General features: G+C 54.3%; 2 protein-coding genes across 2 annotated transcripts in view; one reads left to right on the top strand and one right to left on the bottom strand.

Annotated features, from left to right (window-relative positions):
* Positions 1 to 17,978, bottom strand: part of MYO18B (myosin XVIIIB) — a 63,269-nt gene extending 45,291 nt beyond the window's left edge. The window contains exons 1-14 of the mRNA XM_063315468.1: positions 17,556 to 17,978; positions 15,531 to 15,611; positions 13,966 to 14,118; positions 12,852 to 13,562; positions 12,114 to 12,180; positions 10,956 to 11,068; positions 10,557 to 10,733; positions 10,225 to 10,423; positions 9,938 to 10,080; positions 9,681 to 9,781; positions 8,580 to 8,643; positions 8,298 to 8,442; positions 3,906 to 4,079; positions 1,693 to 1,783 (exon numbers count right to left, since the gene is read on the bottom strand). Of these exons, the coding sequence (XP_063171538.1) occupies positions 1,693 to 1,783; positions 3,906 to 4,079; positions 8,298 to 8,442; positions 8,580 to 8,643; positions 9,681 to 9,781; positions 9,938 to 10,080; positions 10,225 to 10,423; positions 10,557 to 10,733; positions 10,956 to 11,068; positions 12,114 to 12,180; positions 12,852 to 13,562; positions 13,966 to 14,118; positions 15,531 to 15,611; positions 17,556 to 17,978 (2,642 nt within the window). The remainder of the gene's footprint in view (positions 1 to 1,692; positions 1,784 to 3,905; positions 4,080 to 8,297; positions 8,443 to 8,579; positions 8,644 to 9,680; positions 9,782 to 9,937; positions 10,081 to 10,224; positions 10,424 to 10,556; positions 10,734 to 10,955; positions 11,069 to 12,113; positions 12,181 to 12,851; positions 13,563 to 13,965; positions 14,119 to 15,530; positions 15,612 to 17,555) is intronic.
* TFIP11 (tuftelin interacting protein 11) overlaps positions 1 to 26,331 on the top strand; it is a 148,832-nt gene that overhangs the window by 117,851 nt on the left and 4,650 nt on the right. The window lies entirely within an intron of this gene.

Genomic DNA, 26,331 nt, shown 5'->3' with positions numbered 1-26,331 from the left:
CCCAGCCCTCGGAAGCCCATCACAAGGACACCCAGCACGAGAAACCCGAAACTGGAGTGGAAGCCAAAGCCGCAGCAGGGTTTCGGTGGACAGGAATGGACCCCATGCGCCAGGAGTGTGAGAAGGCACTGCCCACCTTCTGAATTGGGGACGAGAGAAGGGGGCGCCACAGCAAGGGGACGGGGAAACAGGGCTCGGCCAAGCCCCCCAGGTGTTCTCGAGCAGCGGGGGGCCGACTCCAGAGGCGAGTGTGGCTGCTGCCCCCTGCCCCCCTTCCCAAGGCTCTCACACTCCGCCTCCCCACGCTTCCAAGCCTGGTCTGTTCCTCTTGGACGCCCACGCCCTGTGGCGCGTGGCCCTTCCAGGAGAGGCGAGATCGGGCCGGCCTTCTGCTCTCCCCACAGCCCGTTAGCTGCCCCGGGATTACATCCGCAAGGGAGACGTAAATGCCAAAGAGCCTCCTGTTCCCCGATTTGCAGGAGGGAACACGCAGCCATCACACCAAGCTGCTGGCCACACTCTCCACCATTAGCTGATCTCCTCCCCTTTTAAGGCCGTGAAAACAAGGGTCCAGCCCACAGCCTTGCAGCAGCCGATGCCACCGTCCAGCTCAGTGGAGCGTGAAATGGCCTTTCCGTTTCTCTGTCCAGCCTCCCTGCCCTGTTGGGCTCCAGCCTTAGAAGAGGGAGAAGAGGCTCTATCTTCCCCAGCCCACATCTGGACGGCATCTGGCCACTTGTCGGACAGACTTGACAGCTTCAACCTCTCCCCCTGACCTTTCGCTCTGCCCCGGAATAAAGGGAAACCTGGCCAAGGGGCCACAGCGCAAGGGGTCTGCCTGACTTTCCCAGCCAGATTCTTAATCCCAGCATTAAGCCAGTAACCTTCGCCTCAGTCCTGCAAAGTCACATCTATTATTAATAAGCCAGCAGGCTGCCTCCCGTGCCCCACGGCTTCCCTCTCCTGCACGCGCCTGGGTCTCAACTCCCCACCCACCCCAGCCCTTCTACCTATCAGCCGGGATGCAGGTGGGGCGATGGCCCCTGGCGGAGGAGGGATCTGCAGCAGGAACCAGCCCAGCCGGGGAACGAAGCCGGCAGCCTCTGTCCTCCAAGAAGAGGCCGCAGCGCTCCGTTTGGAAAAAGCACTTTCCGAGCACGTTAATGAGCCAGGAAGGCCAACTGCGACTCAAGTACCCGAGCTGCACGCTTGCCTTCGGGGGGGTGAGCTACCATCCCGACCTCGCGTGCAAAGCTAACTTGCTGCCCTGCTGGCTCCTCGCGAGACTGGGAGGCTGCCCTTGTGCACGTCCACAGAGGGCGGAACCGACGTTGCAAGGGAACAGGGCAAGAGGAGAAAGGGAGGCTCCCATCAGGAGGAGGCACCGACGTAAACCTGCCCAGGAGACACTGCCGCACTCTTTTGAAGGTGTCTGAAATGGGCCGCTTTGCTTCCGCTGCTCACCAGAAGCCCGTCTTCCTGGGGAGCAGCACAAGACAGGGGTACAAAAAGTCTTCCTTGACTGTGCCTGCCCCTTGCTGATCTGTCTTTTATGTGCCTTCATCGTTACCTTTTACTAATTTTGTTGTAATTTCTTTACTGGATTTTTGGGAGCTGCTCAGAGTCACTGAGCATACAAGTTTAATCACTTAACATCATCATCACCATCCTGGGTGCAAAAGGGGTGTCTACCTGTTGATCAGCGTCACGACAGCCGCAAACAGCTCCTCGTACAGCCCAGCAGCCATGCCCTCCAGGCACTCCACCCCGGTCAGCTTCGGACCTGATGAAGAAAAGGACCAGGGGATGGAAATCTACTCCATCGGGACCCCCCCTGCCGTGCTGCCCCCAAGCCCCAGTGAAATCCATGTGGAAGGTAAGACATTAAGAATCCGCTTAGCACCCCCACCCACAAAGGGATTCCCCTGCTGAGCACATTACTTTAGCCTAGTGTTTCTCAACCTTGGCGACTGGAAGATGTGTGGACTTCAACTCCCAGAATTCCCCAGCCAGCATGGTTGCCAAGGTTGAGACACACTACTTTAGCCTAATGAAAGGCCAGACATCTGGAAGAACATATTTTCATATCTGAAGGGGACAAGGCAGCTTCAGTTTTGCATATCAGCATCAACAGTGGATCCCTCCAACCAAGATTTATTGGAGTGATTCCGAAATTGTTTTACACATAATGTCAGTGGCATACTGTATGATGTGCTGATTTTGTGGCTGGTCTGTAACTGCAGCAAATATCTCTCCCTCCCTCCGCAGGAAACGGGTTTGGGGTGCATCCCAAGAATTTAGCAAAACATATTGGTCTTAATCGTTAAAGGTAATGACACATTTCTTTTTTCATCAGAATAATAAGCTGAAGTGTCAAAAATACAACTGAACAATATAATGGTGGAAACAGGTGGCCCTTTCAGTTTTTATTATAATGCATATTAACATAATAAGAACTAAGAATTTAAGACTTTTCTATTACAATAGCACTCCGGATGTTTATACTGAGCACACAGCTGACTTGATGGGACGATGCATAAATTAATGACCTGAACTGCGGAGGAAGCAAATGAACACAGTACACAATACACTATCCCTCAGCCTCATTTGGAAACAACTGGTGCTAATAAAACGGGAGATGGCGGGGGCAATCCATCTGCTTTCTCCTCTGCACCAGCTATCAATTTCTACACTTCTGTCAAGCCAGCATCCCGCTGAATAATTTGATGGTATTAAACCTGGCCCCTTCCGGCGCTTGGCTGGTGCAGACCTCACCTTCTTCTTTTCCTCCGGCAAAAGGGCCATACAGCACGACAAATCGGGCTTAATCAAAAGCAGTGGCTGCATTTGCTATGCGCCAGGTCCAAAGGCGAGGCTCCACCAGGCACTGAATCACAAACTGCCCCCCTTATTTTAGCCGCCCAGCCGGTGACGTTTGCTTTTTGAGGGAGGTGAAGAAATCCCCATGTGGCAAAAACACCCCTGCCTTCTCCTCCTAAGAGAAGGGCCTGGCCTGGGGGTGGGAGGCAGAAGACTGCCGGGCAATCCAGACCAGGGGACAGCAATGAACCAGGTTGTCTGTGCAGCTCTTCTTTGCCAAGCAAGTCTCACCTGGCACCTGGTCAGGTTGCTAGGAGACCAACCAAGGCTTGCTGGCACCTCCAAATTGGCAGCTTCTAAGTGGTGCTGCTTGGCAAGCCTCAGCCCAAGGGCTGGTTGGAACACAGTGCACAGAAGCCAGGCCTGACCGGGTGTGGGGGATGAAAAGGCAGCTTGAAAAAAGGGAAGGGGGACAGGCCCAGGAAGGAGCACAAGGGGCCTGGGAGGGGCTCAAAGGCTGCCCTGTCCTTTCATTTCTGTTCGTGCCACCCTGCTTGAAGGTACCTGGCACTGCCCTTCAAAGGTGGGGGGCTCTGCCACCTTCCAGCCTGGTTTCAGGAAGGGGTGAAAAAGCAGAAAGAAGAAGGTGTCTTGCTGAGAAAACGCAACTCCTGTGTTGAAGAGGAAAAAGTCAGGGAGCAGAGCTTGGACCCTACCTCAGTCAAGGAGGCTCGGCCTGCGAGGGCAGAGAGGCCACCTACGTGTCCTGCTCTGGCAAGAGGAAGGGGGAAGAGGCCCCAGAGGACCGTGCAAATGCAGAAATTGAGTTACTCTGGGCTCAGGGCTGCTCGATGCAGCCAATTTCTCTCTAAAACGAACCTGCCACCTGGGGCCACACGCTGCCTGAAGGCGCAGGATGTCTGAGCCCATGCTTCATACCTTACACGTACCCCTGCACACCAAGCACTGGCTAACGTTCAGCCAAAGCCCATGCATTTTGACTCACAGTAAACCAAGGAGAAGTCACCCCATGTCGGCACTCTGTTCGGGGGAGCTTTGCCCAAAGGGACGGGGAGCAGCCATACCGTCCATCGGTTCCTGGTCTTGCTTGAGCTCCACGCCGGCTCCAGCAGTGACCTGTTCAATAATCCGCTGGAGGTGGTGCTTGAAGACGGCTGTCGTCAGCTCCTCCACCTCGCAGCCCAGGACATCTGCCGCACGGTCAGCCCACTCAAACTTCAGGAACTGCTTCCGACCCACTAGAGGAAGAGGGAGTGTTTCCATCAAGAACTTCACCTTCTCAACCGATGGTGGTACCGTCCCCGCTGCGACCCTCAAGACTTCTGGAAATACCCAACCCTTAGCCCCCTCCTTCCCTCTCCCTGAAAGGCTTCCCCAGAGTCTTAGGAGGGCCCTGGCCCCAGGGCCCCTGGTCCCATTTCAGCCCTTGAGCCACGCTGGCTCCCACGGCCTTGTGGACAATGCGCCTGGCTAAATTCATCCGTCGGCCCCTGGCCAGTTTCAGGGGAGTCACATTCGGATCCTGGAAGCGGGTCCCCTACAAACCCCGACTAAACTAAGAAGAACCTCAGTCTCCAGCAGGGCTACTATCTAAGTGCGCCAAACCAAGATTAGCAGTGGGCTGAGGATCTTCTCTGCAAAAGCACCATGGAGCTGGCACCCTTCCTCCCTTAGTCACCCCAAGGGGGCAGAATCTAGGCAGGGGCTCCTCAGGAGACCCTTGGGGGTTCAGCGGCAGCCCAGCATCCACAGAAGAGGACCGCTAATTGCCGAACTGTGAGCTCATCCATCGCAACTCCCGTGGGGCTGGTCTCCTCACAGACTGTCCCGAATGGAGGGCAGGAGATACACCCAAGCAATGGTTTTTCTTCCCCTGGCAAAAGGTGAAGCTGCTCCCTGCCAGGACAGCCACCTTCCTCCAAGGAAACCAGGGGTGACGTCATTGGAATTAGAAAAGAGGGTTGAGTACATGGAGACCATGCCAGCTGGGAATGAGGGGAGCTGTAGTCCAGCACTGCTTGAAAAGACTGCTCATCTTTTCTCTTGCTAACAGTTTGCAGCCTTTTAAAGCGAACACGAGGGGATTTATCGCCCAACCGCATTCCGCCTCTCTGCTAAGCGTCAGATGAAGTCGCCCCATGCAGCATCTCGGGTGTCTCGTTTGCTGGATTCATTTTGCATTCTGCTCAGCTGATAGAGACAAACCCCGCCCGTAATTTATGGCTGACTTCTTGCAGTTTGCAGGATTTGATGCCTTCATCCAAACCCTTCAATTATTTGTCTGGCTAGAAATACTTTCTGTCCTACTTGCTGTGCACTCATCCAACATCTGGCAGAAAGGACCCAGAGAGGGACGCGTTTCGTCCCAAGCAGGAGAAATCCCCAGTGGCATCTTTAAGGAGACCCGCCTTTCCCAAAGGCTGGGAATGGGGAGGCAGAGAAAGGGCTGTCTCCGAGAGGACAGGGGGAGTGGGTTCACCTGAGCAGTCCAGGAGGGGCTAAGCGGTGATAGCAACAGGCCAGCCCCTCTCCCTGCGGCCCCATTCTCCAGCCATCAGAGGAAGTGGGGAAAGGGAGGCTGATTTGACCCTCAGCCGTGACTGGGGCACCCACAGAACTTGCTAAGCTAAAAACCAAGCAAACTTGGGCCAGAATCAGCCGACCAAGAAGAGAAAAGGCAGGAAGCATCAGTCACAATTCCAGGAATAAAATCCTCTTGCAGATTGAGCCTGCTGTGGACCCGCCCCCCACCCCCCCCTCTCCGGGGAATGCAAGGCCATCTTCGTCCCTGGCAGGCAGGCAAGGAGAAACACGGGGAGGTTTCAGCGGAGAAGTGGGGCCCTGTGGCCATAGAGGCAGAGTGGATGCTTGGGCGGGGGCAGTTCTCCTCTCGATGGCCATCTGCCCCAGAGGTTTCCCTCCCTCCCTCCCTCCCTCCCTCCCTCCCAAAATGGTGCACCCCCTCTGCAAGGGACAGCAAATCAGACTTCCTGCAGCAGCAGCAGCAAAGCTCAGCACTCTTCCAGAATGGAAGAAAAACCCGGCCAAGGGTTTCCCAGCACCCACCACCAGGGCATTTGGTGGAGACGCTATTTCCCCACCTGTGATGCCAAAGGTCACCGTGTGGCAGAGAGGCAGGGAGGCGAGCTGGTCTGAGGTCCCCTGTGCCTGCTCGGGAGGCACAGCCGAGGGCAGTTCCCAGCCCTTGCGCGAAACAGCAATCAGGAGCAGCCTGGTGCTGCCACGTGCCCCCATTTCAGCAGCTCTGCTGACACTCCAATTACCGCCCCCCCGTATCTAGCTGCAGTCTCGGATCGCCTGGAAGCGCCCCTCTTTTTAACCAGGATTGCTGCTCCTGATACCAACATGCCTTCCTGCTGGTCGTGGCTCAGCGGCAAAGACCTTGTTGCGGACCTGGGCAATGAGCCTCTGAGTGCGGGCAGAGCAGCCAGCACGCACATAACCAACAGGAAGGACTCTTCTGCTGAAGTGTGCATGAACCCGCAATGCTGGAGCCCTACAGCCCACAACCATTTCAGGTTTCCAAAGGAATCTGTTTGGGTTCTGCTGCCAGCCTGTTGTTCCCCTGGACCCCAATTCTGCCCAGCAGCTCACGGTCTTGCAGGTGCCCCCCCCCCACATTCTTGGAAGAAGCCTTCTGCCTGGTCACTCCCCTCCCAACCACAACCAACTCCCCACCTCGGGGGGAAGGGGGACCCCACAGGGCAAGCGGGGAGCGGGCCAAGGCCTGGACCTGGTCAGATCCAATGAGAAGCTACATGATGGCATCCTGAGACGCACAGGACATGCCAAGTCCACGGACCCCTCCTGGGCCCTCCAGCCTGCAGCAGGGAGCTCTGGGGGGCAGAGCTTCAACCCTAAACTGTGTGCATCAGCCAGGAAGGCCAATAAAACCCCTGTCCTGGCGCAGCAACCGCACAGGAGCCTTGGTTTGGCTGGGAGTTCTTCCTGAGAATCACCCGCTACGGAGACCCCCCCCAAAAGGACCCAGCTGTTGGGTGGCAGCTCAAAATAAAGGCGAATCTGCTAAAGGGAGCAAAGCAGCACCCAGGCCAAAAAGAGAGACTCCATGCGGTCCCCAAAAGTGAACTCATGACACTGCAACCCTCGTAGAACTTCCCCACTGTTCTTCGCTTTGATGGCGGTGCGGGCATGAGCAGAATGCCTGTGCTCAGCAGACCAAGGAGCTCCCTTCCCTAATTTCTTAACAATTGATCATCGATTCATGGCTGAAATTAGCATAAGGTGCGGTGGAGTGCCACTGAGACATTTATGAATGGGGCCCCAGCAGATTTCCCAGCCCCGCGGGCACCTCAGCTCTTTGGAACAGAAGTGCATCAATCATCAGGAGCTGACTTCAGAAGAGGTGGGAGCCCGCTGCTTCAAAGAATTTACGAGGAACATCACAGACTCTCTCTCTCACACGCACCATTTCAAGAGGTCTTCACAGACAAGAACGGTTTCCACCAAAGAGTCTCCCGGTTTAACTCCGACACAGCCCACAAGTAAGAAACAGGGAAGAAAGTAGAAACGATCGCTGACCAGGCCAGACCGCCATCACCTGGGGGTCTTCGGAGACGGAAATAGGAGGGAGGCTTGGAGCCGGCGCATGCCACACCAACCGGGTGCTTGCGCATGTCTGCATCCTGAGCGTAGATGCCACCCTCCTGGCAACCCTCTCCTAGAGCCCGGCTGTGTCCAAACTTACGACTCCCCCTGCCCAGGAAGGGCTCAGGGCATGGGAGACCTCCCGGGCTGGACCTATTTGGCCAGCTGCAGACCCAGGAAAGATGCTGGGGGGCTTCTCCAGCCAAGCCCAGGGAGAACCCGGAATTGACAGACACCCGCCTTTGCCACGGCTCCTCTTCTGTTCGGCTCTAGCTTAACCCCAAGCCTGAGAGAGGCGGAGAGTCGCTTCACCAGCCTCAGCCAGCAAGGCGGTGCCGCTTGCCTGGGCGACTCGTGTCTCCTTGGCTTTAAGAAGGGGCTCTGCAGATCAGTTGCATGCCTCAGAAACCACCACCCCCAATTCACTGGACTGGAAGGAGCAGCCAAAGGGAATCAGGAAGTGCTTTTGCTGACCCACATCTAACACTCAGGGTTAAAAAGGGTTAAAAAGGGTTAAAAGCCCTGACCGGATGGATGGATGGATGGATGGATGGGCAAATGAGCCCACTCTCCTTTCTGGCCTGTTAAGAGCAACTTGGGAAAAACTGGCGTCCTGGAAGGGGAGATCTGGATCAGGAGAGCAGAACAACGTTTCTCCAGGGTAGGTGACTTCTCTGCCCCAGAAGACGGACGCATCCTGGGTCGTTTCCAAAATAAAAGACTGGCAGGGCCAGGGCAATGCCACTGCAGGGCAGGGAACGAGGAGGGAGGCAACGTTCCTCAAGGGGCAGCCGCTAGCCGCACAGTTCCCCTGTCCCTGGCTGTACCTTTGCAGGCGCCAGCAGCTCCCAGGTGATAAATGCCAGCCAAGACGCGCCACAGGGCTTCCTGCTCCGCTGCCACGATGCCCAGGGTCCCCAGGGCAGCTCGGAGCTGAGAGAAGGCAGCAGACGCCTCCTGCTTCTCTTCTCCCTGGGAGGAAGGGAGGAAAAGAGGGAAAGTTAGGGTATACCACCCCAATCAGGCCATGCTCAAGCCCAGCCTTTCACAGGAGACACCGAGCCAAGAGGGGAGACGGGGGGGGCAGGCAGGGCAATGTGGCGGCTTACGTTTAGGCATGGTCGGATGCCGAAGGAGCTGTTCTCCGCCATCTGATGCAGATGTAACGTTGACCTAGTTGCAGAGGTTGTGGGGGGGAACAAAGTTAAGCACTTCCAGGAAGTACTGGCACTTCCACAGTGGAGGACCACCCAGCAGTCACAGATTCTCCACAGAGGAAGTCGGAGAAGAGCGTAAAATAGAACCCAGGAAGTTCATCGTGTTCTGACTTGCTTCAAAGGATTTAAAGATGCTCCAAGGGGCATCCTGGCGCTGTATCCTTATTTCTACTTTTTCTTCTTATTATTATTAATTTAATTTATTGGCTGCCCAACTCCAGGGGGTCTTATTGCTTTAAGAAGAGAAATAAGTCTCCCAAAGGAAACCAGCCAGTCTCATTGGAGGCATAAAAGGGGCACTAGGGCCACACAAAAAGGGCTCCCCCACTCTTGTTGCTGTCTCCCCACAGCAGGCAAAAAAGAGGGTCGCCTGCCCTCTTGCTGAAGTGCTATCGCAAAACCTTTCCAGTGTTGCTCTTTCCCCTTGAGAAAAAAGAGGGGCTGGGAGAGATCCGGGGGAGCCCCCATGCCCACTTCTTGACCTGCTTCGCTGCCCAATAGAACTGTAAGAGTTTAGGAGCGGGTCGGCGTCTTCTGCCCCAGACGGAGGGGCCACAACAGGGGCTCAGGAAAGGGCCACTCAGCGCCCACGGGCACCGCCAAGGACGAGCCCCCACCCCCCATGCCTGGGCATGAGCACTTGGGAGCCTTTCCTGGCTCTCTGGCGCCCTCTGCTGGGGAAGGGAGTGCCTCTGCCAACGTGGCTGAGCAGGAGCTGCTGGGCATCAGCCTCACCTCTGGGGTGGAAAGACGCCAAAGCCTCTTCAGAGCCACGCAGCCCTGCTTACCAGACAGAGGAGGCCGGGCCTCAGGTGGTGGCCAAGGCCACCCTTTGCTCCTCACACAGTTCCCATGGGAGACCTACGTGCCCCCCTTCCAAGCTGTGCCCAAGGTTCAGCGATTTCTGAGGGAGCCTCAAGGTCACCCCTCCTTTGCCAGCAGCACTGCAGGTACTTCACCACCTGCATCCCTGCCCCCTGCCCATCAGCCTACCTCTGGTCCAAGCCCAGCCCCGCCAGCATCTGCATGAAGACGTTGAAGGTGCCTTCTCCCTCGGGCTGCTGCGCCACGCGGGCTCGCTCGAGCAGCATCGTCTGGCAAGAGAGAGAACAAAGACCTCCGGACCCAGGTCCCTCCCTGCCAACTCCACTCGGGCAAAGAGAGGGCATCCCCCTTGTGAGGAAATCCAAAGGCAGGGGGTGCAATGCCCCAGCAACACTCCCACCCGGTGCCCCCTCTAGCCATCTTACCTGGAGATGAGCAGCTGTTACACGCCCAGTGGCACTGAAATCCAGCGCCATGACCATGGAGAAGCGGGTGGAGGCCTTGTTAAGGCCAGTGGACACTGTTCCAAAGGCTCTGAGCACTGTGAACATGGCCTGGATCTTCTCCACTGCAAAGCCAAAATATGCTGGAGAACGCAGTTGTGCGACCCACCGCCATCCTCCTTCTGGCCAGGGCTGGGCTGGCTGGGAGTTGCCACCAAAAGCACCTGAAGGCTGCTGGGTCAGGGGAGGCTGCCCCAACAGTGTCATACCTGTGACCTGGTTGTCCATACTGCCTGCAGTGGCCACAAGGTATTCCAGGATGTTCTGGCAAGAGGTGGTCTTTCCGGTGTTGCTCCTGCCCAGGGGCACAATGGTCTGATCCTGCCGCTGAATCAGCATGTTCCAGTAGGCTCTCTGGGCCATGGCAAAGATGTGTGGAGACATCTTGTCCTTCCTGCCTTGGAAGGCCTGGGAAAACATGGCCCTGTGTGTTCCTTGCAAAACCACCACGATCCCCCACCAGAGGGACTGCAGGACAAACCGATGTCTGCCCCCAAAAAGGATGCCATCCTTCGCCTGGAACCCAGGTCAAATTCTGTACCTTTTTGGAGCTGTTGGCCACGGGAGAAGGCGGCTTGAGGGCTATCAGGTGAGGACCAGAGTACGTGTAGAGCAGCTGCGACTGGTACCTCTGGTGGAGAACATGGAGGACGCTCGCCTCGTTCAGGCTGACCAGAGCCGCCAGGTCCTCAGCGTAGTCCAGGCTGGATGGATTGGCCTGTTGAGAGAGGAAGAGGAAGTGAAACACCAGGCCACAGAAGAAAGCAGTCCTGCCTGCCCCAAAGAAACAGGGACTCCTTTGCTTTTCCCCCCCATCTTAAGAGCCCAAAGGAACCAAAGAGACCCCAACTGGGTTGCTTTCACAGAGCAGGCAGGGGATATTGTCAAAATTATCCCTGTAAACCCAGTTGTGTTGGGGCGGTGGGATAGAACAACTCACTTTCTGGACGTTTTCTTCATCCACCTCAACAACGGAGCCATCAGCGTCCACGCGAACCCGCACGATTCCTGGAGGCAGCTCCAGAGTCCCCACATCTGGCTTTAGTTCAGTGGCTGCAACATTAAGACTAACGATAACACCAACAGCCCTGGAGGTGGACCGTCCTTCGGACCCAGTCTCTGAACTGCTGTCCTACAAAGGTTGGGTTTGTACCACACGCAGAACCGGCCGGGTGAAGGCCCACCGCTGCATTCTCACCAGCCTGGGTCGTGTCAATTTCAGTTGCTTTCTGTGTGCTGGCTCAACATACGGTGCGAACCCAGCAAATGGGCAGAATCCCTGATCAGTGAAGAATGCTGTGAGAGCAGCTGAGTCCTTCAGCCAGGAGGACACCCCAGTTATTTACCCCAGGCTGTTTGGGCAGCCTAGAGCAGGCCTCCAGCACATCTGAATTTCAACTTCCAGAATGCCGGGAAAGCTGTTCTCAAGGCCTTCTATTGCCTCCAAAAGATGGGGGTCGAACAGTGCTGGCAGGGAACTTCCTCCACCTCAGTTGTAGCAGCCGTGCCCGGCCCATGAGCCTTCCACAAGGAGGTTACACAGGGTCAACTCTGGGTCAGGACCAGCTAAATTGAAAGTATTCTAGGACCCCCACTGACCCTGCACGTCCCAATCATTGCCCACCATTCCACAATGGCCTCTCCCAGCCTGCCTCAGCTGCTCCAGTCAGCTTCACCTGGACAGCGCACGCATGCACGCACACACAAACACACACACCCCTACCAGTCACAAATGCAAACAGCAAGGTGAGAATAATCTTTGCCTTTTATTTATTTATTGCATTGATATTCCACAACAGTCCAAAGACTCTCAGCAGCTTCCACGATATGAAAAATTAATTAAAACATCCATGGTACATTACACATAAAAAAATTACCATAAAATCCTAAAACAATAAATCGTCTCAGCAACAATCGCCCGAAGAAAATAAAGGCGAAGCATAAAAAATGGCACAAGCCAGAGACTCGGCTGGAGCGCTCCCCGGCAGCGCTCCGCTCTTCGCGTCCTTCCAAACGTCACCGGGGAGGGGGCCTGCCAGGTCTCCCCGGAGGGGCCTCTACTCCCACTTAACCCCTCAGTTGTGCAAACCAAACTTACCAAGAGTGAATTTATCCTTCTGGGCCAGCCAGACCTTCTCCGTTTCATACCACACGTCCTCGGGGACCTGCTGGAGCAGGAGAGAGGCTGAGCACACCCGGTCCAGACTGGGAAGGGAACAGTTTCTCTGCTCTTCTGGCAAGGTGGAATGGGACCTCTCAGGGACCCTTTGCAAGCCCTCCAAGGAATCTCCACCACTGCGCCTTCTCGCCCCCTTCACCCATGAAGGCCTTCCCCTGGTTAAAGACATTTGGAAGACCTCTGAGGCTGGGTCCCCCTTCCCCCCTGCTTGGGGCCTCCCCCGAGGCATCACGCCCGGGTGCAAAAGGCAGAAGGCCAGACAAGAGCAAAGCGCAGAGCATTTGCTGCCGTCGCCTCGTTTCATTTCTTCATTTCTTAACTCCTGTGCAAAAAGCTGCACAAAAAGGTCCCACCTACAATCCCAGCAGGACGGGGGGGGGAGGTTGGGGGGGCAGCGTTTTATTGATGCAAACGTGTGCATCAGCAATGGAAAGGCAGATGGGGAGCTGGACAGCTGCACGCGGAATTTGAAAGAAAGAGGAGAAAAAGGGGGACCGGGAGAATCCTAAGCATTGCTCCTAGCCTCTGGGGGCGAAGGCCAGGCAATCTGGGGAGAAGACCCCAGAAGGCCCTCCGAGCACATGGTCCTGCCCGGGCAAAGCCAGGCCACTGGGTTCAAGGGTGGGCGCCCAGCAACCAACGCACCTCTGGCCTCACCTTGCTAGAATCAGGAGTCCCTTCTGGATCGCCTTGCCTCTCTCCCGCCAACACCTTTTCTGTTTCTTCCAACTTGTCCTTAGCCTCTGCTGTGGAGGATCCCTGATCCCTTCTTCCTCCAAATGGAAGGTCCGCTTGCTGGATCCCTTCAGGTTCCTGCCTGGCATCTCCCCCTTCCCTGCTGGTCACTGCCAACCCCTCTCCTGGCATCTTCTTGGCTTCAGCCACCTCCCCTTCCCTCTCTCCGGGCCTCTTGTGGCCTTCTTCCGTCGGTTTCCTCTTCTCTCCCACCTTCTCTCGGACTCCCCCTGACTCCTTCCCCTTCCCTGTCCCTTCTGCCCCCTTGCCCTGCTGGAGCAGGCCCTTCCACTCGGTCCTCCCTTTGGCGTTCTCCTTTGCGGGGCTTTCGAAGCGCTGGCTCTGGGGTGGCCTCCCCTTCGTGGTTTTGGTGGCAGGCCCGGACTCTGCAGCACCTTTGCCTGCTTCTGCAGCCAAGGCTTTGGGACACGGCGCCAGAACCGGATCAGGCCCAGACAGCTTGGCGTTCCTTCTCTGGGGGCCCCTCCTGAGCTCCGCCACCCCTTCCCCTGCAGGCTTCTCCCCGTTCAACCTGCCCTGCACCAGCCGCCCCTTGCTGCTGGCCATGCCCCTGCCCACTTCCAAAATGTCGGTGTCCTGGATCACAAACTGCTGCACGGGCCCAATGACAGGCTGCAAAGCAAAGCAAAGCCCATCAATGCTTTAGGCCAGAGGACCATTGGTCGCAAAGGGGGCAGAGGCTTCCCCCAGGGAGCAAAGCAAAGGGGAGGGGCAGGTGGGATGCAGCAGCAAGGGAACCCAATCAGATGAGGCCCCCCGAGTATTCTGAGAGCTGGAACGGAGTCCAGCGTCACTGACACACTGCAGGGCAGACCCGGGTTAGCCCCACTTGGGCACCCAGTGAGGATGCGATCTCAACCCAGTCCCACGTGAGGCTGCCTGCAAGGCAGTGTCTGTGATGCGCCTTCCTCTCCAGACCATGGGGGGAGGACCTCAGAGCAGAGCTCTGAGCGGCCGATGCTCCAACGGCCACTGCCCGGCTTAGCCACGGACCCTTGCTTTCCTCGGTACTCACATCTTCCTGGGAATTTAAGGTAACTTTCTCACTCAGCTTCACTTCTTTTGACTCCTTTTCAGTCTTCCGCACCAGCTGCTTGAAGCCCCCAGGAATGACTGAGAAAGGCAGTGGTGGGGATGTGGGCAGGGGGCTTCGGTCCTCTTCCCTAATCTGTTGACATCAAGTTGTTCGGTTACTCAAGGGAAGAGGAAGTCCCCTTCTCGGGAGCAGATTCCCAGCTGCCCTGCCTCAGGGAATGGAAGACCCCCCTCCCCAACCAACAGAAGCGCCCCCCCCCCCCAACAAAGGAGATGCTTCAGAGACCCAGCCAAAGCCCCAGATGCACTGTGGGTCTGCACATGCTCCAGAAGGACAAAGGTTTGAACTGAACCAAAAATGCTTGCCGAACAGCACTGCTCCCTGTGTCCACACACACACACCCCTTTGTCCCAAACAGAATTTGCAAGTTTTAAGGTACAGGAAACTGCCAACTTGTTTGACCAGATATGAAGTTTCAACAGCCTTCAGCTCTGGGGGGAAAATTAGAATTAGTTGCCAGTCAAAAGCAGAGAAGCTCATGAAAGAGGCCAATGATGTAGAGGAGAAATTAAGCCGTTAATAGGAAGGATCTCAGCAAAGGAGCCACGGAGGTCACGGCAGGCACCTGCCACCTTTTACTGAGGCCTGCAAGGGTGGTGGGAGTCTTCTGAGGGCACCAAAGCTCCCACCCGCCCTGCTTGCCCCAAGCTCATGCCACTCTCGGGTCGAGCCATGCAGCACAGCGTCTGCCAGGAGCTCCACTTCCCTTCTGCTCCCACAGAGCCAGTCGTGACGAGATGGCCATGCTGATGTGGGGACGGGCAACCCGGAGGGGGGGTGAGCTTCACAGATGGAGACAAGAAGGATGGACAGCTGATGGAGACGCGGAACGGCAGCCTGCATCCGGTGGGAAACACACATAGCGCCGGGGCCAGAAGAAGAGGAGAGACTGGTCAGGATCCACCTTATTCCTTCGCTCGGTCCAGGGACCCGGGCAGGGCCGAGCACCTGGGAGGGTTCCTTCTGCTTTCCCAGGCCCACTGCAGGAGAGGTGGCCTCCCTCGTTCTCACACCTTCCTCTCCAGACCGTGGGGAGGGGGGATCTCGGAGCAGAGCTCTAGGCGGCCGATGCTCCTTCCTTCTCGCAGGCACAACCTTCACCAACCCTTCCAAACAAGGCGGCTGAGGAGGAAAGATGCCACGCGTCCCCTTTCCCCTGATCTGAACCCTCCCCAGAGGTCTCCAACCTGAGAAACCTTGACTCTGGAGGGGCCTTCCCTGGCCAGGCAGGCCCATCCACTAGCCATTCCTTCTGCTCTAACCCACCATGGCTTCCAGGCAGCCCCTCGGACCCTCCCCAGTATTCCAAGGGCTTCTGAGCTTGGACTCCATGCCAGGGCATGCAGCCCTCCTCTCCTAGTGCCAGGCGTCTCGGCTGTGGTCCCCGGACAGCACGGGAGACAACAGGTGACCTTCTCCTGCTGACATTTTGGAAATCTAGCCTTCGCGGCTTCTTGCAGCCCCCTGGCACCCCCACCAAATACCTCTGCGTTAAAGTCACCGCACTGCGCACGGACCCAGAAGGAAAAGCCGATAGGCCCCAGTTGCTCCTCCTCTTGGGCAATCTAGAGAGGGAGGGGGGCGGAAAAGCTCCACAGCTCCACCTTCCTCTAAAGAAAGAAGCCCCTGCAGGACGCAGTGGGGAGGAAGCCCTGAACATCTGCAGGCGCTGGTCTGGCACGTGTCCTATCCTGTGAGCTGGGGGCCTGCAACTCCTCTGCCCAGAGAGAAAGGCGCCTCGAATATTCTCAGCCAGTCCTTAAACGGCTACCAGGACAAGCCTGACTGTACCGAGAGCCCTCGGAAACAGGAGGCTGGCAAGGACGTCGCCTCAGCCGCCGGCTGCTCCCTCTTGTCCTCAGAACAGGCACGCCACACTCCCCCCGACTGGCACAGGCTCCCCAAGACCACGAATGGCTACCAGCCTCTGGGACCTGCTGCAGCAACTTCCACAGTCAGCCATGACCACGCCCCACGCTTCCAACCCCGTGCCGGCCATTCTACTTTTAAAGGACTGGAATCAGGCAGGTTTTTGTTTAAGGGCACCAGGAAGCCTCAGAGGAATGTGCGTTTTGCTTTGCTGAAGGTAAAAGGGGAAAAAAGGCCACTGGAGACTGTGTAACCTAAAGCTGGAAAGAGAGGGTAGCGGTTAAGAGCTGGAAGAGGCTTTGCTTTCTGTCAAGAGAAGGAGAAATGATCCAGAGACTCTTGCAAAACAAGCAAACGTGGACCTAAACGTCCATGTCGGACGTATCCTTCTCCCCAAATGCGGTTGGCGCCAACGGTTTTCCCTCTTGACCGCCAGGCTCAGGGGTAGGCAAGGGTCTCGCCAGGAGTAGCACCAAGGCCACTGGCCCATCAGGCATCATTCCAGGCTCCCAGAATCTGGTGGGCCTCTGAATCAGGGGCATAACTATTAATATTACTGTATTATTATTATTATTATTATTATTATTATTATTATTATTATTATTATTATTATTATTATTCAGAATAAAGAAAAAGGAGGCTTTTGAATAGCACTACACCCACCCACCCCGGTCATGAACAATGCACTAGAAAATAGAGAGGAGACCAGCTTCTTGCAAGATCTCTGTTGTCACCAAGTGTACCAAGTCTTAAGGCATTTGGGAAGTGCTAAATAGGGGGAGAGGGAGGCAAATAGAGGGAGAAAATGTAGAAGCAGTGAAAGACTTTGTATTCCTAGGTGCGAAGATTACTACAGATGCTGACTGCAGTCAGGAAATCAGAAGACGCTTAATCCTTGGGAGAAGAGCAATGACAAATCTCGATAAAATAGTTAAGAGCAGAGACATCACACTGACAACAAAGGTCCGCATAGTTAAAGCAATGGTGTTCCCCGTAGTAACATATGGCTGCGAGAGCTGGACCATAAGGAAGGCTGAGCGAAGGAAGATAGATGCTTTTGAACTGTGGTGTTGGAGGAAAATTCTGAGAGTGCCTTGGACTGCAAGAAGATCAAACCAGTCCATCCTCCAGGAAATAAAGCCAGACTGCTCACTTGAGGGAATGATATTAAAGGCCAAACTGAAATACTTTGGCCACATAATGAGAAGACAGGACACCCTGGAGAAGATGCTGATGCTAGGGAGAGTGGAAGGCAAAAGGAAGAGGGGCCGACCAAGGGCAAGGTGGCTGGATGATATTCTAGAGGTGACGGAATCGTCCCTGAGGGAGCTGGGGGTGTTGACGACCGACAGGAAGCTCTGGCGTGGGCTGGTCCATGAAGTCACGAAGAGTCGGAAGCGACTAAACGAATAAACAACACAACAAACTGTACATTTCGACCACCGGGTCTTCCTGGTGGCTCTCTTCCCCCCATAACCACGGAGATATTTCTAACTACCGGCCAGCTCGGTCCCCTGACCACACACGAAGCTCTTTAAAAACCCAGTTCAAACACATCCATACCAAACAGCAAAAGCAGCAACAGCCAGAACACATGAGAATAAAAATCTGAAAAAGAAGTCCCATGGCGACCTGGTCACTGCCTGCCCTCGCCCCTTGGCAAAGCCACCACGGGCCGCCACCTCCAGCACACCTCTCTGGGCAGGACTGGGCCCTGAAATTGGAGCTTCGCCGCTGGCAGCCTGGTGGGTGGATTTCACCCAGGGCAAGAGGTGAGAATTCTCCAGGAAACCCAACCAATCTCTCTCTGTCACTCCCAGGAGAGAAGCTGGCGGTTGCTGCCCTGGAGACTGGGGCCAGCTGGCTGGATTTTTCTGCAGAGAAGCTCGTCGTGCAGAGTTTGGGTCGGCAAATGCTTCCTTCACCTGCACCGACTTCCCAGCTCGAACCCCAGGCCTCCAGCCATGGCGGGGGGGGGCCCGCCAGAAACCAGGGATGGGAAGCCCCCACTGCACCATCCTGAAAATGCTCTCCCAGTCCGGCAAGGACACGACCTTGCACATAGCCACTTCTGCGATCTCAGGTCCAGCCACATTCCTCTGAACTGGCCAACCGGCACCAGACTCATTCAGAGTCCCCACAGTCCACAATCAAGTCTCTGCTTGCAAACTCTGGGCTTCAGCTCCCCACTCCGCTATTTCCTGCTTGAAAGAAAACTGACACCCCTATTGGTTTCCTCCTGCCTTCTGGACTAAACTACAATTGGCTATTACGCAGTAACTGGGCTTATACAGTCCTGGTTGAAATACCACGGGCTGAGTTCACAAAATGCCTTGAGCCAAAACCAGATTATCCATTAAAGCTCTGAGCAGTGCGTGAATCTGTCACACGCAGATTGTGTTTGTACAATAGGCCTTACCGTATTTGCTTCCTGATTTAACCTATTTTCTGCCTTTACAGAACACACCGCATGAGAAATTCACCAGGAAAAAATATTGGGCAACTTAGCTCACGGGAATGCATTTCCTGCTTTCCTTGGAGCAAAACAGTGTCTTATTTTATTTCATTTACCAGGCATCTATATCAGTTAGAAACAAAACACGGTTAACCCATTAACAATACCTTATCCACGCCTTTGTGAAAAGAGAAAAAGGTGGTTCAGCTATTTCCATTTCCAAACACGTACAACTCTGATGGGAGGAAATCTAAAAATGCGCCATAGATGACCAACGTATCTCAATTCATGGCTGAGAATTGGGAAGCAATTGAAAATCCATTTGCTGGGCAGGGGGCACCATGACTTAAAGGGGGGCAAATATTTTTAAAAATGTATTTCTGCCTTTCACGTGGATTTACCAATAGCGAGAAACACTGCAAAGGGGCTTGATGGAAAGCTGGCTATTGCCCGCCTGTCTTTCCCCAACTCGGCTACCCTGTTCCTGAATCTGGGCCTTCAGTGGGCAAAGAGGACCTCCCACCCATCCTCGAAGGAGCCCAGAGCGAATGCTCCTTGGCTCGGCACATCAGCCACGACCCCACAGGGAATACAACATGCTAACAGCAATTGCGGGTTCCTGCCACACGGGAGCAGCAAAGCAAACAATCACCAAGGCAAAACTTGGTGTTCTGTCAAACTCGATTGCTGTGAAATCCTAAAAGCCTCCAAGGAAACACAAGTCTGCCGCAATTCGTGCCCACTGCAAGCCTCGGGGCTCTGCCATCCGCAAGGCTGTCTCTTCCCAGAGCCCTTGTTCTTTTCACAAATCACGGCATCTCTGCCATTTTTCAGTTTCTGACTTCTCCAGATTTGAGGTGCAGAAAGGCCCACACCCCCAGGCACCCTCCATAAAACACGTTAAAGTAACTTTTGCAAGGAAAACAAAGTTTGGACACCAAATATTCCATGATGTCGATCTCTACAGGACCCAGGAGGACCCCAGCCACCCACATCTCCAAAGGCCAAACTAGGATCAGCTGCTGAAAGATGATCTGGCCAGTGCGTTGCGCCTGGGAGGGCCCTCTTGCGGATCCTGTGGCCCCTTCTGATTAATCAGGCAGAATTTTAAACATTTCAATTTCTTCAGAAACACCTGACCTTTCCCCCCACCCCCCAGCTTTCAGATTTTCAGGAAAAGCGTTTTTAAACATTCCAGCATCTGAGCTGGTCTGTTCTCACACAGGGCACTCTCCTGGGACTGTTTTCCCAGGCTCGGGAAATGAGGGCCGTGCCCCTCCTGGGCCGGTTCCTCCAGTTTTCCAAGGGGATCGAGAGCCACGAGAAGAAGGCCAGTCCGCTTTTGGAGGACGATCATCCTGGGAGGAAGGACGATGGGACGGGACCGCCCTCCCGGTTCAGAATTCCCCAGGCTGCATGGCTAAGGGTTTGCTCGGCCATTGCTCTCAGGCGGTCCCGCGGGCCATTCTTCATGCCTCTCTAAAAATAGAAACCTGCTGACCCTGAGCCTGCATTTGGGAGCCCAAGGCGGACGCCCACCCCGACACCTCCCGATCCCCCCCAGCTTCGCCCCCCGTGCAGCCGCAGGGGTCACCTACCTCCTCTAACAGCCACCTGGCCAACAACAGAGCAGGCAGCTCCCCACGCACACAGCCGGCCCACGGCTCTGGGAGCAGCCGCAGGTTCCTACCAGGCAGGAAGAAACAGAGGAGGAGGAGAAGGACGGGGGGAAGTGGCTGAGCGGTCCCCTCCCCTTCCACCCTCCCCAGATGAGAGCCAGCAGCTGAACAGGAGGGCCCGTCATGGCTAAAAATACCCCTGGGTGTCAGGCTGCCAGGGCTGAGTGACAGAGCCAGAGAGAGAGAGGCAACCCGCCAACCAGCTGGGCCCAGGGAGTGGGGGCTGGGGCCCTCTCCCTGGCACATCCTGGGGGTCAGCATCTGCACGTATGGCCCTGGCACACACACACACCTGGCCCCTAAAAGAAGAACAGGGGGGGGCAGAAGTGGGTCTGGCGGCAGCTGCCCAGGCGGAACCCCATGGACCAGCATGGGGGCACCTTCTGAGCCATCAAGCCAAGGGTCGCAATTAACCGCAAAGAGTAAGGTCGAATAACATCGCCCCCCACTTCTAGGTCTCACCTCTCACTCCGGAGATGTAGGACCTCTGGCTGTTCATATTTGTTTGCGCAGACTTAGGTCACCACCTTCTCCAGCAGCCTCCTTCCTCCAGGAACATCGGGGGGGGAATGAATATCCCACTTTCGCCAAGGGCTAAGCAGGGTCCCAGATCCACCTGTGGCCCAGAAGTTTGGTTCCCAAATGGGGTCCTTTTCCAAAGCCCCCCTTTGGCCGTCAGCCAGGCACAGCCCAACCCACTCCCACACTACTTGCTTTTCCAAGCAAAATCCCAAGGGAGGAACACCGTGGTCACGACCACCCTCGCCCGGAACAGAGCAATACGGCTGTGCCCCTTTCTGCTGGGCCAGAGAGGGTTCCTCTGCCAAGCAGACGGTGTGTGGCAGCCACACTTTCGGCTGACCCCTGCTCCAACGCTTGTTACAGCAGTTGGATCGAAGTCTTAGCCTGTGACACAGCTCATCGTTTCGAGACCACGCCCATCACTACTCTTGGGAGCAAGCATAATCTCAGGGAACGAGAATGGCTTGCTTGGATGATCAAGATGTGCGACTGGACTCCCCAGGAGTCACTCTGCTTCCACTGCCCATCTCAGTCACTTCACCTCTTCCACAATGCCCAGCGCAGCCGCTCGTGCCTTGAGACCACCACTTGGGATGAACCAGTGACCCAGCTCAGAAACAGCCCTGACGCGGACACAAGCGCCACCCCGCTTCAGGTGCCAGAAATGCCAGCGAGAATCATGTACGACAAAAGCGTAAACACGGTCTTGAAAGTGCTCAACTTTCCTCTCAGGAAGGAAAGGGTGATGGGCTGAGGCCTCCTAAAGGTGGCTGTCCAAGAAGTTCCCTCTTCTAGCCTTCCAACTTACAAAAACATTTCCCCTCTTCTTTAAGCTTCTGAGAGCTCTCTGGGATGTTTCAGATGACATCTGAGTTTACTAGATACTGAAAAACTGAGCCATCGCTTGCTTTCGGGGAATTTGGCCGGGCCCCTCAAAAGCATCGGGAGGGGGAGCTGGTTCAACTGTGCAACTGGCTACCAGCTGTTGCCCCTCCCTTAGAAGCATCATGCTCACAGTCAGGGCATTGGCCAACTTCGGGGTTTGGTTAGAACGGGCAAAGTACCTGAGCCTATGAGTTGGCTGCTAAAAACAACCAAACTGGCCAGCCTGGATCTCTGATGGGAACAAGAACAGCCCTGACGGATCAGGCCAAAGGCCTCCCTGGTCCAGCCTCTAGTGTCCCAAAATGGCCGGCCACGTGACCCCGACGGGATGAGTCACACAGGAGGAACATGGGCCCAATGGAGGGCAGCAGCAGAATATCCACCATGCACTCACAGCCCTCTCACATGGGCAAACTTCTCCAGCCCCACAGAAGAAGTTCCTAAGGGGGACCCTAAAGCTACCTTCCTCATCAAGGACCTCCACGTGCAAAGTCCACACGAGAACTTGGAATGTAGTCATTAAGGTCCCAGTCCTCTAATGTTTCCAGCCTCACGCAGCACGTGAAAATGTGGTTTTAAAAAAATATCCAATAGATGGCAGCAGACATGAACTTTTGGGTGAAGGGAAGCTTACGTAAAACTCTCAGGTGCTCCTTTCTACGGTTAGTAGGCCGCCATCCAAAGCCAAGAATCCGCAGAGGAGACCTCCGGATGGTTCAGCGTAAGACGGAACTCTTTTCCTCATCTAGTTCAGAAAAGGGATCCAGCCCCAGACACGCCTCACAATCATGCCTAGGGCATTACTGAAAAACAAACAAACAAACAGATCAGACCATCTTCTGCTGGCTCAAATCTGAAAGATGCTCAGCTGCAACATTTCCAAAGTGGGGGAGGAGGAGGGTGCTGCCCAATTCTTTGGCCTGGAGTTGCAAAGGCCTTTCTTTTCTGTCCTCCTGCAATTTTCCTTCGATAAGAATTCCAGAAGTGGAATTTCCCATTGCATCCATCTTCTTCCAGTTGACCGCCCCCCTCGAAGACTGCACGGAATGTCCATCTGGTTCTCTCCACAGCAGCACGGAAGTGGGCTGCCTTTGATTGCTTCTGGGAAGTTTTTCCACTGCTTAGTCTTGCCTGCTGCCTCGGGACACCCTGCCGTCTCCCGTCCATGGATTAACCAGGCTCTGTCCTGCTTAGCTTTCAAGCCCAGACACGGCTGACCGGGTTTGGCCCCTGCTGAGGCTCAGGCTCAGCTCTGGGGACTCACGTTCAAGAGCCAGCCTGGCAGATCTGCAGTCCTCTAAGTGCTGGAGCCAAAAGCCAGAACACCGCACCACTTGTGAAAAGGTCCTTGTGTTCGCAAGATGCCTGAAGTGAGGAAAGGGGGGAAAAGAGACCTTTTTTTCTGAGCTTGTTTTATTCGAGATGGTAGGGCAAAGTAAATCTGGTTTAAACACCAAGTTTATGAAAACTGTAATAAAAAGTTACTGAGTCCAACGGGAAAAGGATTGTCATTGTTTAAATAATGTACAAAAGATGAAGAAGAAATTGTACAGGGAACGAAGTAAACCAAAATGTCCAGACTTAAAAATAAATAACATAAAAATGCCTCTTAGTTAAAACCCAATTCTTGGATTTTTTTTAATACTTCTGAAGATAAAGGTAACTTAATGTGGTACCAAAATAAAACTTTGATTATTAGTTTAACACTTAAAAAAAATCAACAAATTATCAGATGCTCATATTCAGTAGTGCTAAACCACATAATATTTACATCATGGAATATAGTAGCAGGCACAAAAAGTTCCCTATGATCTTTTTGATATACATATGTTTTTCAATGTTTTTAGATATATTTCTCCCATTTTTGTGTAATACTGAAAGTAAGCAATATAACCTTGAGATTTTCAAAAATGTATATTACTGTCAATGCTTCCTATCAGGTCTTAACTAGAAGTCCTTTCTCTCTACAGCAGTTCGAAATACATTTCCTTTCCAAAAGTGTACTTAAAGAATATGCATACATCGTAACCCAAGTCAGTTAAGGTGCTCTAAAACATATCTCCAATAGTGCACTTCCCCGAGAAGGGAAGAAAATTGTAAATTGCAATTTGCCATCAAATTGCACGGATGCTGCACGGATGCGCTATTCCAGGTGCTCTTAAACTTTCCCAAATCAGTGGGGTTACGACAACGGCCCAAATCCTACGGGGGAGGGCTAGTTTTGCAGGAAGCCGCTCGACCAACTGATTTTGCTTTGCCCGGCATACAAACGAACTGCAGCTTGTTACAGACAGACAGGAGAAGGTGGCACGATTTCGAAGTTGTGCCATGATGTGCGAAACTCTGGACAATCCCCCGTGGAACGTTCTATGCCCCACAGGCATCCAGAGCCAGGAAATACTACTTTTTCAAGCCAACCCAACTGGGGGGGGGGCTTTCATCACAGTCACTTCACATTTCTCACTGCTTTTGCAGGGGTGCGTAGGACTTGCTAAAAGAGATACACGAAGCAGCATTTTGCACAGCCCCCTGGAGAGCCCGCAGATGGGCTTCTGGAGACCAACTGGGGCTCCACCCAACATCCCCGTCCTCCCACTTTTGGGAGCAGCCTCAGTTGGGCCCCCTGGAAGGGAGAGGGGGCCCTTCGCACTAAAGTCAATACAGCGTTTACACTGGGAAAAGCCACTCATCCAACCCTAGGCCCCCATCCCAAATCAAGGGCAGATGGCCAGATGTTATTCTCTTGGAAAATCGACTGCAGGAAGGGGCCGTGACAGTCCCACAGAACCCAAAGCTCCTTCCAGCCAGAGGCCCCTTCCAGGGACAGACCCTTGCAGGCAGCACAAACAGGCCGCCACCCCTCTCCCTTCTCGCATACATGCATTCCAGGTAAAAACAGCAGATATCATCATCATCATCATCATCATCATGACAACATTCTTCCAACATCATCAGAAGCTCTAAAATGCATTTTTGTGCTTTAAAAATACGAAAAACAAATGCCTACCTTTAAAAAAATGCTCTCAAACACCCAACTGAACAGTATGGCAGACATAATAATCTTCCTTAGCTGAAACGTAATCACTCTGACAGAAACGGGTTTTGGCAAAGAACAGCTGACCCCCTGAAATCTCACTTTGGCTTTAAATTCATTTGCAGGGGGAGGGGAGAAAAGGACTCCAGGAATTCAACTTAGGGGGAAACACTCTTCCCTGGTCTGCTGCCCTCTCAATGAGTTGAGTGAATCAAGACCGCCATGCCAAGGATTCCTAGAGCAGACATCCAGAAGGTCCGGCTGGGCTTATTTGAATCACCAGGAATCTATGAGAGCAAGTGGTTTTAGAACGTGCTTTGCAAGCCTTTGTTTTCAGGAGTTAATATATTTCACCTCTTCCGCAAACCAAATGCCCAAATGTTTGTCTACTACGAATAAAGCATGCCTCCGTGAGCTCCCTCACGGTTACTCATACCCAGGGAGAAGTTAAGGGCACACCGCTTTCTTGACACCAAAGCAGAGGAAATGAAGAGGAATTCTTGCCCAACCTCCTTGGGGTTTAAACGCAGCCAATGCCCCCTTGCACCGGGGAAGGGGAACTTGCTTATCCTTTAAAATATAGTAAATATGAGCAGTTGAACTAAGAGTCTCACACGAAACACAACCCTCTCGGACAGCCTAGAGTGTAGCAGATCTGAAGCCACGTAGGTCTGTCAGGTTTCTGTCAGCAGCTATTCCCCAGGGTGCCCTTTAGCTGCCTCTGGAATGAACACACACACACACACACACACACATCTAAATTATCTAAAGTAACCTGAACAATAGCTTAATCTCTGCCACAAGGAGGGGAGTACATTCAGCAGCACGGTCCATCCGAGTCTCAGCCAGGCAACACTTCCTCTCTGCAAAGCTGATTCCCCCTACCCCCTTAAAGCAATCTTTCATTGCTTCCACACAAGTTGCATCTTCCTCTTCACAAAAACCTCGGGGGGGGGGGGACCTTAAATGTGGCTAGAAAGCACAGTGCTTGCTAAAAGACACTCTCCTAAATAATGCAATGGAAGAGCCCCCCCACAACATCTTCTCTCTGGTGGAAGAAATCGGGGGAGGCAGGGAACAGCCAGCGAGCCCCACCTGGTCTGTTGAAGGCTGCCAGCTAGCCATCCCGACAGGCCCAAACTCTTGGCCCCCGGGATGGACACAGAGCTAATGATCCAAGGGGAGGCCCTCCTGTTTTTAAACGAACACCGTAATGTCAGTTTTGCTGTAAATACAGACTCAAGAAGCGTCTTCAGCAGTTTAAACACAGCCCTGCTGTTCAGCAGACAGCACTCGCGATGCCTGAACTGAAGTTCCTAGCAGAGGCAAAAAAAGGGCTATCATTCTCTCTGTCCCCTGCTTAATGCCAGAGATCATCAGGCGCTGTGGCCAGATTCTTGGCTGCAGCGACCCCCACATTCCTTTCCAGCCCCTCCACAGAAAGGACCAGGGAGGTGGTGACTTGTGCGCATGCATTTAGGGCCCTGCAACGGTAGGCCTCCCAAGCGGGCCCCTCGGAGAGTATTTTCAAAGGCCACCTGCCGTGAACCGGGCTTTGAGGACTTCTCAAGGCCAACTCACTACACCCAAGCAAATGTGGCACAGGAGGAGAAGGTGGGGAGGGCTGGCACAGCACCGTCACATTAGCTGATTCACACTCAAACCACCTTCCGGTTCTAGAGTTGGGGGGCTCTTTGGGGCCCCCCTGCAAGAGCAACTTTCTTCAAACGTTCAAACCACAGAAACTGCCGCAAAACAAGAACCAGGTTTCAGAGCTAGCAAGTAGTAATGCTGACACACGGCCATCAAGCGCACCCTGTTGAAGGGGGCTCCAAGATTAT

The sequence above is a fragment of the Candoia aspera genome, chromosome 15 (genome assembly GCF_035149785.1).
Source record: "Candoia aspera isolate rCanAsp1 chromosome 15, rCanAsp1.hap2, whole genome shotgun sequence".
Lineage (NCBI taxonomy): Eukaryota > Metazoa > Chordata > Lepidosauria > Squamata > Boidae > Candoia > Candoia aspera.
Note: the sequence above shows the minus strand (reverse complement) of the source record. Positions and strands in the feature narration are given on the sequence as shown.